The following is an 18,731-nucleotide window of genomic DNA, read 5'->3' on the forward strand; positions in this document are numbered from 1 at the left end:
TGTCACCAAAGCAACTTAACCTCCATGTATCCTGTGTTTGGGGGTGGGGTACAGTTTAACATGGTGCCTGACATCTGTCCCAGGGCACTGTTACTTTTGGCTACATCCTTTCAGTGCTTCTGAAATACAGATTTTCTCTGAATAAGAGGACTGTCAACCTTATTTTCTGAGTAAACATGCTGGAAAGGGCAAGGGCTTGAACGTCTGAGTTCCAGGAGGACCTTAGTACCCCAACACTGGATGGAGACCCCATCACCAGGTGTCATGGAAAGCCCATTGAGAAATGTGTGAATGTAAAATAAAAACAAAAGCATCACCTGGTGCCAAGTAAAAAGCTAAGTCAAAGACCCACAACAACAAAAATCATAGCAGCAGCTAGCAATTACTGAGCCCTTATATATGCCAGGCACCGTGTCAGAACTTTATGCTTATTATTATCTCATTAACTCTGACAGCAACCTTTGCAAGTAATTATTATTATCATCTTCATTTTCCACGTAAGGAAACCAAAGCTTGGGGAGGTAACATGACTTATTCTAAGTCATGCAGCTAGATTTGAAGCCAGTCCATCTGACTCCAAAACCCAAACTCTCATTGCTGTCCTGGCCTCATGAGGGGGCCTTTCGAAGAAGCCTAGGAGGTTTGTCAAGTAATTCCCAAATGACAGCAGTCGCTGTTAAAATTTAGTAGAGAGTCCCAGCACTTCTCTTTTCTCAAATATGCTAGCTACTCTTGTGAAAGTTCTAAATTCATGTCAACTATACTTCACCCACATTAAGGAGAAGTCTAGGAATTTAAAATTCTGCTACAACCTTTTTCTTTCTCCCACCAAACTGTTTGAAAGGAATATCTAAGAGGGAAGAGGAAAAAAAAAGTCATTTTGTTAAAAAAGTTGAAAAATATGCTTTCAAATGAGAAACATGTGTGTACTTATTCTTCCTCTTTTGTCTCTCCCTACCCCCACCAAGTTGAAAACAAGCTAACACAATACAAATGTACATATCCACATAAAGATACAAGAAACCAGTGGTGCCCTGGATGGCAGACAATCCAGCAGAGCAACCCGAGCCCAGCTCCAAGCCCAGTTTTCAAGCTTATGTACAACGACTCCTGGCAAAAGAAGGAAAAAAATGTACTTGAATTTTAAAGAGGGACTCGAGCAGAGGTGAATACTCAGGCAGGCTGGAGAGCAAGTGTGTCAGAGATTGCAGAAGTGCTGGAGTCATGCCATTTAAAAATATCATTTCTTGTTTCCTTGCTTCTGGCACAAACAAGCTACGGAATCTCAAAAATTGGGTCATCATTTTTGAATTCCCTGCTTTCAGCACAGCACTCAGTTGGTCGTATTGACTAGCTTAAAAGTCTGATTTCCTGAGCTAACACTTCCTGGCCATTCAGCTGCGGGGGAGTAATAAATTGGGGAGACTGTCTCTCCCACTGGCAACCAATGTGCAATAGTTCTCACAGGTGAGCCTAGGTCCATCCTTGTATTTCCTGATATCATATATTTAACAGCATCATATATGTCCAGGAAAGCACCACTAATGGGCCACCATTCTCCCTGGGAGGCCAAGGGAAGGGAGACAGGTTGACTCCTGGGGGGGGGAAACCTGGCATCCTGATCTCGCAGGGTGACGATCTTTCTCATTGGCTTTGGTGTTCCCAAGAGCATGGCTGGCTTGCCCACGGGGGATGCGGGGCTGTGAGGAAATCATCCTATACGAGCTTCACTTAGGGTCAACAAGAGCCCTCACAACTCAATTGAGTGGTCCCTACCACCAATTTTAGCAATTCTAGCAACAGATTTAAACTTACCTCCATCTGGGAGCAGGTTTTGTGAACTTTTACATGATTTTCTAAAATTATATCGAGTCTCTAAACATCACTTCACATCCCTGAGTTCCAGATTTCTAGCAAGCTGCCCCAGCTTGTCAGTGTGAGACAAGACTCCCTCCTCCTTTTGACCAGGTGAAAATGCTTCCTGCTTCTCTGCAATCACTTGTTTCAGACCAACATAATCACCTCCCAGTGCAGGCTCCGACTTCAGGACCAGCCTCTAATAAATGCTATGCTAAGGGAACAGGGAATGCATTGTGAGCTGAGTTTCTGAGACTCTTAACACTCATGCAAAAGGCATCGAATTTCAGAAGATCTTCTGGAGCATGAACACAGCCATGGGGTCAAGTCTGGGCTTGCATTATTTGACCTTGGTTTGTTTTATTTTATTTAGGCAAACTTTCTCGGGGGACGCAAGGAACCATAAAATCCCTTACCTTTTAAAGGAGCCCATTGTTAACAATTTGTTCATCACAGCTCCCTCCACCTCACCAAAAAAGTCTCCAGTCTGCAGGGAAGAAAAGAAGACCCATGAGGAAGTGTAGAAAAATAATGTGCCCAAACACCAGAGAAGAAATAAAAATGGACACACTCTGTGTCCTGGAGCTGACAGGGGCAAAAAAGCAGGTTTTCAGGACTACTGTTACATAACAGCGGAAAAGGTCTTAATAGCCATGAGAAGTTATGGGATTACAGAGCAAACTAATAAGCAGATGTGAATATTCCAAATACATGGCAGGGGCGGCGGGGCGGGGTAAGGGTGACATTGCATAACACGTGCTGAGTGTTGTAATTAAAACACACATGCACACGTGTGCACACACATGCGCACAAGCACACACGCATGCACCATTACTCTTGGATAGAGGGAGTAGGCATTAATCTGCTCTCAATCCCTTGTGATTAAAACACTACTTCATACAGACAGAAACAGGCTGTGAAAGGGCTTCCTAAGCAGTAATAAAAAGAATTGTTTATAATTCCTAAATGACCTGTTTAGGGATATATAGCAGTCTTCTTCATCGGTTCTATAAATTTCCTACAGCAGAGAATATGTCCTTTCTCTAAATTACTTTCTGAGGAACACCCTCATTTTGTCCATAGGCAGTTAATATGTTGACCAAGAATGAAGCTGTCCAGCCCTGCGAAAAGAAGGCTCGGCCAATCAGACTTCCAATGGCCGACCCCAGCTCTGGGGCTGTCTTCAGGGCACTGGAGGCCTAGCAGTCCTTCCCCAGCACCAGGCTGATGCTTCCGCAAGTCCAGTTCTTGGTGCCGGCCGAGATTTGCCAACTCTGAATGGTGGAATGAAGGATTAACATCCTCGGGCATCCCTCCAGATTCCTGGAGCCACTATCATCAGTGTCCCAAGGGCGAGGGTGTATCCAATACAGCAGAACAGAGCTTGGAGCAACAGCCTTCCTCTGCCAATACCCTGGAAGGGGCTAGTGTAGATCAGTAGAGAACCCCCATCTGTACTGTGGGTGCTCTGAGGATTTATAGCTTATGTGGAGGTGGGTGGACGGCATTACACTCAGAGCCCAAATTATATAAATTCCATAGGCTTTGTATGATATTAACTAAATCCTGATTCCATTACAACGCAGTGACCTCAACAAGGCTCCTAGGAGTTTTCAGGCAGAAAGGCACATACAGACTTCGCCAAAAAGTCAGAAAAGAGAGGAGGAAAGAAAGAAATGACATTTCACTGACTGAAGGTCAAGCATTGCCTTTTTCACTCCAGGGACACTTGAACATTTGGCAAACTCTGTGGGTATGTGCTGCTGCTGGGAGCGAGAAGGACATTTGCATTTCTGGTGTGTAAATATGCCAGTATCAATGGAACTGGTTGTTGATGAAGAAGAATTAGCCTAATTGGAGTACAGGAAACAAGACATCAAACAAGCTGAGGCAGGGCAGGCCTGCAGGCTCCCTGGGCTATTCTATCCAGAAATAAAGCACGGATCAGAGCCCACATGTAGTGGCCATAGCTTGGGAAAGGGTCACTATTTCAGTGGTTCACTTTGTTGGTTGGTCCAAGACTCACCACTGGAAGATATCGTCATGTCCTTCCTCCCCCAGTATCAGGTTCCCACCCTCAGCCCTCCATGATTATGGCAGGATGACAGAGCTCCTCCTCACAGGGGATTGATTTGGTTTCTCACTCCTCCCAGACACACGGGCATATTACCATAGGCCTATGGCCAGTCCTGCTCCCAAGAGACTGGCCTTGTTTCATGGGCTCACCTTTCCTATCTAATGTCCATCAACCGTCCAACATCCAGTGATGTCCAGCATCTGAGGAGACCATGTATGGGCAGCTTGAGTCTCAACTGTGTAACTGTCACCCACCAAAGGTGCATTTAAAATCCCACAACATGGGCTCCTCTGGTGGTGCAGTGGTTGAGAATAGGCCTGCCAGTGCAGGGGACACGGGTTCGATCCCTGGTCCGGGAAGATCCCGCATGTCGCGGAGCAGCTAAGCCCCTGCGCCACAACTACTGAGCCTGCGCTCTAGAGCCCATGAGCCACAACTACTGAGCCCACATGCCACAACTACTGAAGCCTGCACGCCTAGAGCCCATGCTCTGTAACAAGAGAAGCCACCACAATGAGAAGCCCACACACTGCCACGAAGAGTAGCCCCTGCTCGCCGCAACCGGAGAAAGCCCGCACGCAGCAACGAAGACCCAATGCAGCCAGAAACAATAAATAAATAAAATAAAATAATAAAATAAATAGACAAAAAAAAATCCCACAGTGTTCTCATAGATAAGGGGGGAAACTGAAGCACAGTTCCACATGTTACCTGGAGCCAGTGTTCACAAATTAACAAGCCATTGAGCTTAGACACTAAAGAGTCATACTTAAAGACAATTAATTAATTAGGCATTAATGGGTCTATCGCACTGTTGACTATTAAAACATTTTAAATGATTTAAATGACACTTCATTATAAAATGCTAGTATCCTCAAATATTAGAGTCAGAAGAAGCCTTCGTTAGTCAACCATCCTCCTTTTATAGAGCCCGCCAGGAGTCCCTGGCAGGTTAAGTGATGCACCCAAGATCCCAAAACTAGTTGAGGAAGAGAGCTTGCATCAGAAACCATCTGCCTCCGCCTCTGGTGTTACTTTACTACACCACACTGCTAAACTTGTCTTGATTTGACTTTCTTTTAACATGCCAATTTCATTTCTAATTGCAGAAAAAGTTGTCAGTCACCACGTTTTAAAGGAGAAACCCGTGTTTCTCTATTACAGTGCTATTGATTTTAACTCTTATTTTGATTTCCAAATATCAGTGGAGCTTTCTTGGCTGAGCACCCTAGCTTGGTTTCTTTCCATCTCTCCCTCCTGCCCCTGTACTGCACACAGCTCGATCAAATGAAAAACATTCTTCCTCTATATGTGGATTCTTGTCCCTCTGTGTTGAGAACCCAAGTTAATCCCTGAGCTCAGATAACTAATTTTTAAAAAGTAAAAACCAGAAAGAAAGCCATAAAGAATAATTACTTTGACATACATAAATACATACATATATTTGTGTGTATATATAAATTATATATATATATATATATAAAGATAAAATATCAAAATATTAAAAGGAGGAAACTTCCTTAAAATTGACCAAACTCTTTCAGGCACCACCATGCTCAAGGCAAAGAGCTCCATAAATTGAACATTTTATGAGTGAGGGAGCAGACCCTGGGCTCTGCACCCCTCCCCACCTCTCCTCTCCGGAGGTAAAATCTCTTTGGGGCCTGCTGAGAAGTAGGCTGTGACATTCTTAAAGGGATGGAAATAAGGTTTTATAATCTCCTGCTATTACCTCTTAAATACAGATCATGTCTCAAAGTTTCAACACCATAATTTGTTCCCCCTGACCCAAGCACAGTCTGGGATCCTTACTTTGAGTAGGTAGAAATTTCTCACTCACTTGTGTGTAGTCTTCAGACACCAGAATAAATCCATTATTGTCTATGAGGTAACAGTTCACAGTCTAGAAAATAAAAACACCACAGTTTCAATTTGGGTCCTCAGACTGCTTTTACACGAAATGACGTACTTCCAACCTGAGAGACACCTATTTTAGGCTGTTTTGGGAGAACTGGAAATGCCTGCTGGCTCTAGGAGTTAAGGCTATGGTTAAGCTAACCCCAGCATTTACTCTGCAAAACTAATGAACAAAAATAAAACATGAAGCAAGCCTTGAACATCCCAGATTAGGATAAAAAGAATATACATTTTAAAGTTATGCATTACAGTTTATCTTCCTTTTTAAAAATTTTTATGACCTGAGTAATATTTCCCAGGAACAAAGTGTCCAGAGGCCCCCGAGCCTGTATTCATGGTGGTTGAAGTGCAGCCTGTTTTGAAAGCAAAACGCCAGCACAATGCCATTACTCTAATGATGTATTAATGAAAACACCGTGTCAGCTCAGAAGACCATCAGGGGACCAGGTAATATTTTTTAATTTGTTCATAGACTTAGGCAGGAGGGAAGGGGCAGAACTTCTGTTAAAGGGTCCCCTCAGGCCTCCTAAAGGTTTTCAAACTGTGTTTTTAATTGGGAGCTGGATTTGGGGGCAGGGCTGTTAGCTTTTGGTAGCTCAGATTTATAAATTGTAGCAAGGTAAGCCCAAACCTCTGCTTCCCCCATGCTACTTTAATCTCAAGTGAATGATTTGCTACAGGCTAAGTCTTAATTACAGTGCTGTGGAGTTTAAATTTAAGGTTTAATTCCGTCCTTGATGTAACTCAGTTTCTATTTATTGCGGCTTTACATACCGACTGCAACATTTAATTTGTAACATATCTTTACCCTGAGCTAAATTCCCCTAGCTCCAGACCACTGCAGGGCTGGTGTTTTCTGGGACATTTACCTATCTGTGTAGTCGATTTTAGTGAGGCACAAAAGTATAGCAGTAAGTTGGTCAGAAAGATGCATCCTTTATTAGTAGGCAATGGTGGAGAATCGGCAGAAAATTAAGAGCCCTGCTAGCATCTTTTAGAAACGAGTCGGCTGCTTTGGTGAGCAAGGGTTTCTCTCGGTTATCCCAAGGGGCCAGATGAATGACTTGGTCACACTCCTGCTGTTCAAAGAAGCTCTTAGCTGTAAGGAGACTACTTTGTCCCTGGTGGGAGTCTTGACAAACTTTCTCCTTTTTTAGGACACAGCACTATGAAAGCACTCATAGAGTTCTACTGCCCAATATGGCAGCCACGAGCTACGTGCAGAGTTAAACTTAATTTTAAGTTAATTGGGTCATATTAGACAAATCTATACCCTTGTTTATTTGAGGATCCTGATTGTCATTTTGCAGATATAGACCCTGATGCAAAGGGAGGTTAACCTCCTTTCAGTCATACATGTTGAGCATAGGAGTGGCCTCCATATTAAAATACCGACTCTCCAAATCCTTGCAATTGCATAGAGATCCAAAGTCATCATAACTCACCCTCTATCCCTAATTATAAAGTGAGTTCCTACTCAAACATCCCTAGCCAACTGGTATTGCTGCTATTAGACCTATATCTTTGGTCAATCTCTGTTCGTCTAATGTTGTAAACATTAGACAGTACAAAGCAAATAGATTATAAAGTCAACTGAAAATCTTCGGAAAGAGGCAATATTTCATGAAGCCCATGAAAGTGATATTGGAGATCAGCTCCAATCACACAGGAAGCCGTGGGCACATTAGTATCTGTCAGAGGTAACACATGAAGAAAGAAAACATCACCACAGATAACATGAAAGATGCTTCCAAAGAGAATGATTTCAAAAGCAAGGGACTAAGAGAAGCTCCTGGGGAAACTGATCAAGCTCCACTACATTTGACCTTCCTTGTGATCACTCTGTGAAAATCGAATATAAAGTGATGGATTCTATATTGTGATTTTTATAATTTTATCAGAAATGTTATACTCCCTACTCCCAAACCAAATGTGTCCTTTGTTTACAGAATTAGAGTATGACTGCAATTATAATTTAAATTTGTTAAATAAAATAAATGTATTTTCACCATTTCCACTTTATTTAGAGACAAAGCTTCAATGAAATGTTTCATTATTTGCCATAAATGTTTGGTTCTTTCCCCATCCTCATTTCTTGGAAATGAGGACCTCTGTGCTCCTTATAATGGCCAGCACTGGGTGAAATCAAGGTTGGATTGGCCATTAGGAGACTCACTTCTCAGGCATCCACCTTTGCTCCTGCTCTCTTCTGGTGTGGAAGGCACAGAGGGGAAAGTAAGAAACAGATATTGCCAACACTGTGAGTGACAAATCACTGAGAAAATCACAGGTCAGAAGCAAGGATGCTGTGTCATTGATGTAGAACTGGGCCCCTTAATCTGAAAGGTGTCATTTAGTTTTCATTATAGGCAATATTGCTATGTTAGGTATGTTTAGTCTCTGTGAAGACTTCATAAACAGACCTTTCTTGATTAAATTATTGGGAAGTATGGTGGAATGGAGTAAGGCCACTGGAGTAAAGTGAGCAGGGTACTGGGTTATGAAACAGGACAGAATTAGCCAGATTCCAGTCTGATGAATTGTTTTCTCTATGTCTCTTTACAATAAATAGCCAATCACCTTCTCCATACTCCCTCCTCCAGTAAAAAGAAAGAGAGGAGATATTTTCTCAGCTTTCCCTCACTGTGCTACTTCTGCCCCAAATTAAGCCAAACCTCTCAGAAGGAGTCTGCCCAGAGCCCTGTCCCAAGGGTAGGCTGACAGGCTGAAGGGCTTGGGGAAACCAGGAGCTCTAAGTTTTGACAGATATTGTAAGCAACCACTCCACAGCCACCTGTGACAAAACATGTAAAGATGAGGCTGTTTGAAAAATGCAGAGACAAAGACAGAGTGGGTGAGAGAAGTTGTCTTTTTTTAAAAAGGCATCTTTCTTCAACTACTTGATGACTCAGTATTGCTCAGAGAAGTCCTATTCCAGGCCACAAAGGCAGGTCAGGTAGACATCTGAGGTTCAGAGCCCCAAACCAGGCCATGGGAATTGGGCAGTCACAGATAGTAAGGAAAGCTGGGGAGAAAGGGTACTTGGGGGTGAGAAGCACAGCACCACGCCTGTGTTACCTGGAAGGTTACCTGTGTTACCTGAGGCTAAGATACTAGCTTGAGAATCGGAGACTTTGACACTTGCTATCAGTGTGACCTTGAGCAAAGCCTTTTAACACTCCCAGTCTCAGTTTCCTTATCTGAATGATGGAGACAGCAACAACTATTTCAGAGGAGTGGTGAGAAGATTAAGTAGGCCAGTGAGTACAAAGTGCTGAGCACAGAGCAAGGTGCATAGTGAGTACCTGAAGGACCTGTGCTTGTGTCTATTCAGCAAATGATGTTTATTGGTCACCTACTATGTGCCCTCTTTATAAGTATCCTACTGCTGCAAATTGAGTTTCTCAGAAAGGGAAGTTGTTACATAGTTTATAGCAAGAGGCTGGGGAGGCAAGTCAGCTGATAAGCGTGTGCGCTCATCTCCCCTGCTAACCAGTTAGCTCCTGGAGGACAGGGGCCATTTCTGACTCTGCTTCCCATTGACTCCCCGGGCGTTGGAGGTACCAGGCACGTAAGGAGGGCTCAGTAAACGTGTCTTGAAGGAATGAGTGAGTGTGTGAGAGGTTGCCTCTCAGGTTCTGAAGTTAACATTTGCTTTGGGTGGAATGGAGCTCCTTAAAGTCGTCAGTCAGGCCCATGGCCAGGCCCTCCATGAAGATGTATCTACAAGCCAGGAAGACATCTGGCCATACCGACTCCACCCACCGGCCCAGGGCACTCTAGCCAAGGCCCAGGGAGGCCATTGTTAGGAGAGACAGAGGGGCTGGAGTGGATCCAAGGCAAAGCATGTCTGATAAGTCTGTAGGAGTTGGGCCAGGTCTTCAGTACAGAGGAGAAGCCAGAAGCATGTGAACTTAATGAGCCCCCAGAGCTGTTTTTAATGGGGACCTGATCACTCGAGGGCAGTTCGGGGAGTGGAGGGACATGGCCTCAAAGACTTAATTAAAAGCTATGAAAGGGGAATGACACGTGGAAAGAGTCTGCTGAAAGGATGGAAAGGGGCCTGGCTTTTCCATTTAAAACGATGTCAACTGCTTGCCTGAAGCCAAAATTTAGAGTCAAAATGGGAAATGGATGATAGTTTCAAAGTGCAAAATGAGCATCAGATCAAGTTCAGCAATCCAGCAAATTCCGTGCTTAATTTTCAAAGTGTGTGAACTTTTAAAATGATATTTGAATGGGGGGTCCATCCCAATGGCTGCTAAAGGAGATCATTAGTAGTGAGGAAGGCATGCCCAGTGGAAACTGTCATTGCCTGAAGTGTGTATGTGGTTGCCGTCTGAGGTTTTAGGTTCAGGTGAGCCACTACTCTAAGGGAAGAACATGTCTGCAGATGTTTTTGTTTGATAGCTGATGTTTATTGAGTGCTTACCATTCGCCAGGAGCTGTGCTATAAAGTTTTCATATATTATCTCATTCATCCTCATCATTACTCTGTGAGGTAGGTGTTTCTACCCCCATTGTATAGTTGAGGAAACAAAGGCAAGGCTTATTACTGTCAGAGTCACAGTTTGAAGCTATTCTAACTCCATAGCCTGTGCCTTTAACCACTATGCTAGACCACCTGTGAAATCAGTTACTGAACAACTAATATATATTGTATGTTTCGAAGTCTAAGTGGGAATCCATTTCCACTTATTTTTATATATGAGAATGCACAGAGGCAGTGTGGGTTGTAGGAACACTGCCTCTAACTTTATTCATCAGATTATTCAACCAACTATTCATCCATCCCTCCAACCAATCAACTAGAAACCAATCAATCAACCAACCCAACTATCCAAAACACCATCAATCACACTAGCCAACCAACCATCCATCCAGTCACCCAACTAACCAACCAACTGTCCTCAGTTCTTTTACCACAAATAGGGATTAGTAATTGTACAAGTAAAGGGCTTAACATAGGGCCTTGTGACACTGATTAATCAATATTATTGTTGAGCTGAGTTGTCTTGAGTTGAACACTCCAGTAAGACAATTAATGCCTCAAAGACAGAGGAGAGGTTTGAAGCCACTTGACTATCCTATGAATGGCATCCCCAAACTTACTGAAAGGGTATTGATCATAAAACATCATAGGGTACTCTTTCCTACAGGAAAATTAATTTTGATCTGATGGTCAGGAAAAGTTGGGGTTTTGCTGAAAAGCTGATTGATTAGTTTTTACTCTTTGGATAGTAACTCATACAGCAATTATGTTTTTTTTTTTTTTAAACTGGCAGCCAGATCTTTGGGGACTGAGCATTTTTTACTTTAGCTTCACCCTGGACTCCCTTTTATATTTCTCTACTTGTCTTTGCTTCACCTGCTTTTCGGAAATATACTTCTAATCTATGTTTTCTGAGTTAGAATTACGTTTGGTTAGGATTTCTTTAATCCCTGTGGTAACCAGAAGGAATATGAATGTGTGATCATTTATAAGTTCCAGTTTATGTATTGACTAATGGTTTGGCTGACTCAGAGAGAGGAAGGCCGCCTAAGCCAAAGTGAAAGGCCACTTCACACCTGCTTGATCCAAAATGTGGGGCAGAAGATACATGGGATTGGATGCTGTAAAAACTTAAATCTGACGGACAGACTTAGGACAGTGGTACATCTTTTTTCTTCTATTGCTCATGTGTGGAATTCAAACTCCTCCTCCCAAGATTGAGGGAGAGGGAGAGAGATAAAGAGAAAGAAAGAAGGGAGGGAAAGGGAGTTGTAGGAGGGAAGCATTATGCTAGAATGCAACATTCTGAGTTTTCAACTCTTAGATTTTTGGCTTATTACATGAAATTAAGCAAGTCATTTTATTTCTCTGATCCTCAGTTTCTCCCTCTGCAGAATGGGTCATATATTCCTATCCATTTCACCGGGTGGTTAAGAAGATGAAAAGAGGTACCACATGGGGAGAAAACTTTGAGAGTTGTAACATGAGTTTCAAATGGCAGTAATTTGTATCTTTTTTTATAAAATGCCAAAGTCCCAGTAGTGCTGTTCGTGGGACATTTATATCACATTTCTGTAGCTCTCATAAACTATCTGATTGGGAGAAGAAAGAAAAAGAAAGAAACAAAGCAAATGTCCTTGGGTTTTTGGAAATTGGTCCAGAGCAATCTGTTAGACCTGGCTCTGTGAGACATTCCCCCTGTGAGAAAACACCCTTAGTCATCCAACCACTCCACCACCACCCGCCTCCGCCCCTGCCACCCCCAACTTGATTAGGGCAGACACAGGGCCAGGAGGCCATCATACCTCATCATCACAGCTGATAGAGCATTTGCCATCCAGAGAGGCACACTGTGGGGTGAGGGGGAAACAAAAGGAAACGTGTCATTTGGACACACCAGTGTCTGCTATGGCTGCCACATAGTTACTCAAGGACAGCCTATCAACGTCCTAGCCTGTTATGTAAATACCAAATTTCATCCAAAGGGAATGCTCCAGGATGAATTGGCCCATCCTCTCTAGGATGAGTACCAGCTCCAAACAGTAATATAAAAGACAATTTGGGGACTTCCTGGTGGCACAGTGGTTAAGAATCCGCCTGCCAATGCAGGGGACACGGGTTCAAGCCCTGGTCCAGGATGATCCCACATGCCCCGGAGCAACTAAGCCCGTGCGCCACAACTACCAAGCCTGCATTCTAGAGCCCGTGAGCCACAACTGCTGAGCCCGCGTGCCACAACTACTGAAGTCCATGTGCCTAGAGCCCGTGCTCCGCAACAAGAGAAGCCACTGCAATGAGAAGCCAGCCCGCTCACTGCAATTAGAGAAAGCCCGTGCAACAAAGACCCAACGCAGCTAAAAATAAATAAATTTATTTAAAAAAAAAGACAATTTGGGGGCAACAGGGCCCTTTTTCATTTTAATTTATGTTGTCCATTTTAATTTATGCTTCATTCAATATTGATGTCTTTTTAAGACCTGAAATCTTTGAGTAACAAGAAATATAATTATGTATCCATTTAATTTTAAATTAACCCCCAGTGACTTTTTTTTAAAACTCCTGTCTGTGTTTTTGGTACATAGTTTCCTAAAGTATCTTCATTTAAGAAATGATACACCATTTCAACATTTAGAATTGGACAGATGGAGGCAACTTATGTGTTGCCATTTCTGCTGAATTACTGAACAAATACCACTGAGATTACTTAGTACAGAATGTATAGTGCAAGTAAAGAATGTTCCCAGATTATCCAAGGCAGAAGAGCCCTTGGCCAAAGAAGGCATGCTTAGTCTAACCTAGTTATGCAAAAGCCTTCAAAAGAGATTCACAAATAAGTATTTGGGCACCACAAGATTAAAAAAAAGTCACTATGAAAATCTGCAAAAGTCCCCAATACTTAGAAGAAACACTTCTCTTTTAGAAGGGCACTAGTTTGATCTCACAATTACAATTACTACTGTTTGCAGGAGCGAATTCCCTGCTTTCCCAGCATGTGGTGTCTAACACGCTGTCAGCCCTTTATTTTGCAGTGAAATGAAAGGTAATCTGAGCAGCCCAGCAGTTCATTTTACAAACATTCATCGGAAATCTGGTACTTTTAGGCTCCAGGTACTCCAATGTGAACACCTGTATAATAACAGTGTCGCTAATGCTTCAACATGCTGATTATAACTTACCTGTCTGCTGGCAGTCCAGAACTTCCTTTGGAAAAATTCAAGTTTCATCTGAATGCCTACAGCTTGGACAAATTATAAATAAAACATGGTATTAGAGATCTCTTTACACAATTATTTAAGGTTATCATTGAAAATTATCTGTCAAGGTAAGATGCTGATGTAAGCACATCAGATAAAAACACTTAAAAACAAAATTTACAGTGAAGCATACAACTAAAACATTTTATCTTTCAGGTAAGGAATTTTCAAGGTTACCTGTACTCATAGAACTCTTGACAGAACAAACTGAGCACACTGCAGATGGCTCTTTGGAGAGATGTCACTTGAGTGTTTCTAAAATTCATATACTTGTGGTCACCACCCTCCCCAGCACAGCTGAAGACAGGAATGGAAATAAGAAGGATATTCAGAAGATCATGGTTTCTTCAGGGTTCCCACTTCTGTTATTATTGCATGAACTTGCATGCCTAAAATGTGTACTCTGCATATATTTTTGAGATATGAAACTTGAAAAGTACTTGTCCTGAGGCTGGTGTTTGGAAGCGAGTCACTCGGCCATGACATGACTTTGTTGAACTGTCCCCCAGCATCCACATCTCAGTGATCTTCTCTCCCCAGGAACTCTGGTGGAATTATATAGTTCTTTGCTTGTCTGTGGAAAGTTCCCTAGGGCAACAGTGAATGCTACTTCTAGTAAGAGAAATGTACAGAAATGGAAGAGGTTAAGAAAGTGATTTGAAACTCTGGAAAGAAGAATTCGGTGGAACCTTAGAACTAGGCAATGAACAAGCTCAGAATATTTCTCTCTATGAAGTCAAGACAAAGTAACTCTTGAAACTGTTTTCGAAAGTACTCAAGTCAGGGGAAAAAGCTCATCAGATGGTGAGAAAACTTTAGAGGAGATGGAAAGAAAGAATGAGACTCTGTGCTGGAAACACTGCCCTCCCCAAGGGGACACCATTTACCCCTGGGCAGTTTTGCAAACTTCAGTCCATTGCACACAACTTCCTCAATTTTTGCCATATCCTTATACCACCAGTATTGTTATTTATCTTTCCACATGTTTTTTCTTTTGCTGAAATACCTACAGTAACTTCAATCTACATAATAATACCTATCAAAAGAAATACACAATTGCAAAAAAAAAAAAAAAAAAAACTAAGTTCACTCATATACTTTTATGTGGCCACCATGTTAGATGCCCCCCACCAACTCCCACCTTGGGTAAACATTCTCCTGCTGGCTTCAGGAACTTGAAGATTTATGAAGGTCTTGGGCTGTTACCCTTATAAGTACCAAGTGCATTTCTACTTCCTAAACAAATTGTTGGAGCAAGACCTGAGAGTCAAAGTTAACTGGGATATGTACACTTAGAGAGACTCATCCTCTATCTTTGCACTTAGAACGTCAGACTCTAGGGTAAGACTAGAGCTAAGCATGGCTGCAACATGCAGAACGGAAGACTCTGAAATGCACCATTTCAGCACTCTGGGTTCATCCCGCTTTGCCCAAAGTGTCTTCCATCCTCTGGAGCATAAGCTCCCCAGGGACAGGGACATGTTCTTGCTCCCCACTGGATCCCTGCCTCCAGCAAGGTGCCAAGCACATGGATGACTCACTGGTAAATGCTTGCTTTTTTAGAAAAACTGTTCAGGTGATAGTATAGTTAGTAGATGGATGGATGGATAGATAGATAGATAGATAAACATCAGTGTGAATTATAATCATACCTGAATAAAGGTTTTTCAGTGGCAGTTCTCAACACATTAGAACCATCTGCGGGACTTCAAAAAAACATTCTGATGCCTGGTGCCTTCCCCCGCCACACTAAGACCATTTAAATCAGAATTTCTGGGAGTGGAGCCTAGGCATGGGTATGTTTAAAAAGCACCTCAGGTGATCTAAATGTGCAGCCGGGGTTGAGCTAGGCTACTCCACAGGCCTTACTGTAGACAGTAAGTTGGCTCTGGAGGACCTACCACGATATGGGCCATTTGGTCAGACTATAGCATAAACTGCTCGTCCTAGCCCTGGAGAAAATTTCAGAGAATACCTGAAGGAAGCTGATATTGAAGCCTGAAGGCTATTCACTGCAATTTCAAATGAATCTTGTCTTCCAAAATGCCTGACGAGCCATATCCCTATTGGAGAGGAACCAACTGAGGAAGCTGTAAACCAAAGTGCTGGCTGGGTTTTTAGTCAGATCCACCAGCAGGCAGAGGTAAGAGCCTGACCTGGACTTAACAAGGGTCTTGAAGCAAGTATCTCTGGTTCTACCAAACACAGGGAGGGATGGCAGAAAGCTGACCTCAGAGCAGAAGGCCTTAAAATTGTTGTGACATTCAATCACTGGTATCTAAGGGGAGGGAGGAAAACGAGTTTTCTCTCTTCCTCCGTGTGTATCTCTGCAGGCCAAGGTCAACAGCCACGGCAGGCTTCGAGACACAACAGGATAAAAGCAGAGGGTTCCTTGAGAGAGTCACCCCACGGTGACCTTTCTATGGTGTTTCTATTCCCAGCAACCCAGAGCTTCCCCTGGCCCACCCATCGTCTACTGAGTTCCCCCGTCAGTCACCCATGCCCTTTCTGAGCACCCTTCCCATTCTCTGATGGAGGCCCCGTTTTCACCTCTCTAATGAAGCTAGCTGCTCCCTCCTGGGTGTTTATCCATCTCACATACTTGCAGCCTGCTATCATCTGCCCCTTTCGGTCTGTATCCCAGCTCCTCAGAGTGCTTTAATCTTGCTTCATGAGTCAGTCCCTCCATCCCATTAATCATGCAGGCTGCTTCTCTCTGATCTCCCTCCAGCAGGCTGCATCCTCTCCCTGGTCCTGATGCCCTAAACTAGACACTACTTCCCTCACTCCTCACTCACTCCCTGTCTGGGCCATGAGGTCGATGCCAAAGGACTCCCAGACAGTCTTGATTATAATGGATCTGCTCCATTTTGCCCTGGCTGTGTTTTTTGTTGCCCACACCCCTTCCAGCAACTCTGGCCCATGGTTTCCCACTTCTGGGTTTGTAGTATGTTCACCTACAAGTTAATATACTTCTCTATGATTAAGAGATTCACAGGCCCATTGGTGGGTCAATTTCATGACCATTTGTTCAGTGGTGCTTTCTATGCCGGGCTCTAAGCTGGGTGCTAAGGGGAATGAGACCACATGCTCCCTCAGAGTCTATGTGGGGAGTGGCCACGTGGTAAAAGCACCATCAGAGGCTTAAACAGAGAACTGTGGAGCACAGAGGATGGGGCAGACTTGGCCTGGGGGAATCGGTAAGAACTTTGTGTAAGATAAAGCATGGAGATCTGACTCATAGAAAAAGTAAGAACAGAGGAAAGATGAGAATCAAGTGCAGAAACAGCACAGGCAAAAGGATGGAGCCTTTTCAAAGACCATACTGTCTTCTGAGGCTTGAAAGAATGCGAGTGGGGGAGATGGTTGTGGGGGCTGAGGTCAAATGGCAAATGGTCTTGAATGTCAGGCCAACACACCTGAAGAGTATCCTGTAGGCCAGGAGTTGGCCCAAGGACCAAATTTAGCCTCTTTTTATCAATAAAGTTTTACTGGAACACAGGCACCCTTATGTGTTTACGTACTGTCTGGTACAACAGCAGCGCTGAGTAGTTGCAACAGAGGCTGAATGGCCCACAGACACTAAAATACTTACTGTTTGGCCATTTACAGAAAAAGTTTGCTGACACCTGCTTTAGGGTCTGAGGAGTCATTTAAGATATTTAAGTAGAAAAGTCAAAGGACTTCAGATCTATATTTTAGAAAGTCCACAATGAAAGCCCTGAGCAGGAAGGACTAGGGAAATGGCCTGGACAGTGGGAAATAGGAGAGTGAGGTGAGTCAGGCAGCCACAGCCACTGGGTGCGTTTGGCTAATTATCTCTTAAGTACAAATTGATTTAAAGTAAAAAACAAACAAACAAGCAAACAGCAAAAAACCCTCAAAAAACCAGAATAAAAATTCCCCTCCACAAACAAACAAAAATGCTTAAGGGCATTCCTATGGCTAATTCTATTCAGAAAAACGAATACAAGCTTCCACAAACAGAAATTTAGCTTCCTCTTGCTATTTTCCTTCGTTTTGTTCCAGTTTTATTTTTCCTTTTTTCAACTTTTATCAGAAAAAAGATCATCATTACTTCAACAACTCCTCCTCTCTTCTCCCATCCCCCACACATCCCCAATGGAACCTGAGATATTTGTCATGCCCGTCTACTTTGTTCTTTCAACATTTCAAGCCATAACGGTATATTCTGATTCAAGTCAATCCTGCTAATTTAATAAGAAAAACAAGGACTGAAAATGCTTTAGCGAAACCCAAGTCCCAAAGAGAATGCAGAAAATTAAAACACCATTCCTGGGGTTTGAAATTTTTTAGACAGTCCAGAAAATCATCAACATATTTCTCGTGGAGTTCACGGTGCTCCTCACTTCCATTTGATTATAAAGGCTCCCCGGCTCCCTGCTAGGAACTTTCAACACAAGGATGGAGACAGAGTCCCTTTTCCATGACTGCATCTGGTGGTTCCTTACTCACCTCCCAGGAGCAGAACTGACCCAGAAGAAAGTATCTCTGGGGACTCTTCCCAGCACTCCAATATCGTGTGAGCCTCCTAGGACAATGACCTTAAGATACTAGGATGGTCTTTGGAAACCAACAAAACAGCAAAATCATCGTTATGAGAACTGCCATCCCAAAGAGCCCCAGAGCCTTTCATATGAAATGTTCGTGCATCTGGAGCACTGACACCTCATAATTTGCTTTGAATTAGTCAGGTTACTGCTGCCATAACACACCTCAATACTCTAAAGTATGCCTGAGTGCAGATTTTCAGCTCAGCAATACAGACCACAGAGCTTCCATGAAACATCTTCCTTCCAGTCTTCCCCTTTCCCCAACTCTCTAACTTCCTTCCTACCTACTTTTCCCCTCCCTCTCTTCGTCCCATGTTTATCAGAAACCAGATACGTGACAGGTGGTGAATGTATTGAAACGAAGACATAAGGGATGCAACAGCCATGGATGGAGGCCTGGGAGGGCAGTCAAATCACTGAAGAGAGGATCACACTTCAGGATATTCAGAGCTGACGGAGTCGAGCATCATCCAAGCACCAAAACATAATGGCACTTCATTTGCAGAATGTCAGTGATTAGTGCACTGGAATTGGGACCAACAGCTGACCTCAAATGCTGC

At 43.2% G+C, this 18,731-nt stretch overlaps 1 protein-coding gene across 1 annotated transcript in view; it reads right to left on the reverse strand.

The window, feature by feature from the left end:
• Window positions 1–18,731, reverse strand: part of CACNA2D3 (calcium voltage-gated channel auxiliary subunit alpha2delta 3) — a 774,181-nt gene that overhangs the window by 70,012 nt on the left and 685,438 nt on the right. The window contains exons 28-31 of the mRNA XM_057555140.1: window positions 13,520–13,581; window positions 12,149–12,193; window positions 5,775–5,837; window positions 2,274–2,344 (exon numbers count right to left, since the gene is read on the reverse strand). Coding sequence (XP_057411123.1) covers window positions 2,274–2,344; window positions 5,775–5,837; window positions 12,149–12,193; window positions 13,520–13,581 — 241 coding nt within the window. The remainder of the gene's footprint in view (window positions 1–2,273; window positions 2,345–5,774; window positions 5,838–12,148; window positions 12,194–13,519; window positions 13,582–18,731) is intronic.

This window comes from Balaenoptera acutorostrata, chromosome 10 (assembly GCF_949987535.1).
Source record: "Balaenoptera acutorostrata chromosome 10, mBalAcu1.1, whole genome shotgun sequence".
Classification (NCBI taxonomy): domain Eukaryota; kingdom Metazoa; phylum Chordata; class Mammalia; order Artiodactyla; family Balaenopteridae; genus Balaenoptera; species Balaenoptera acutorostrata.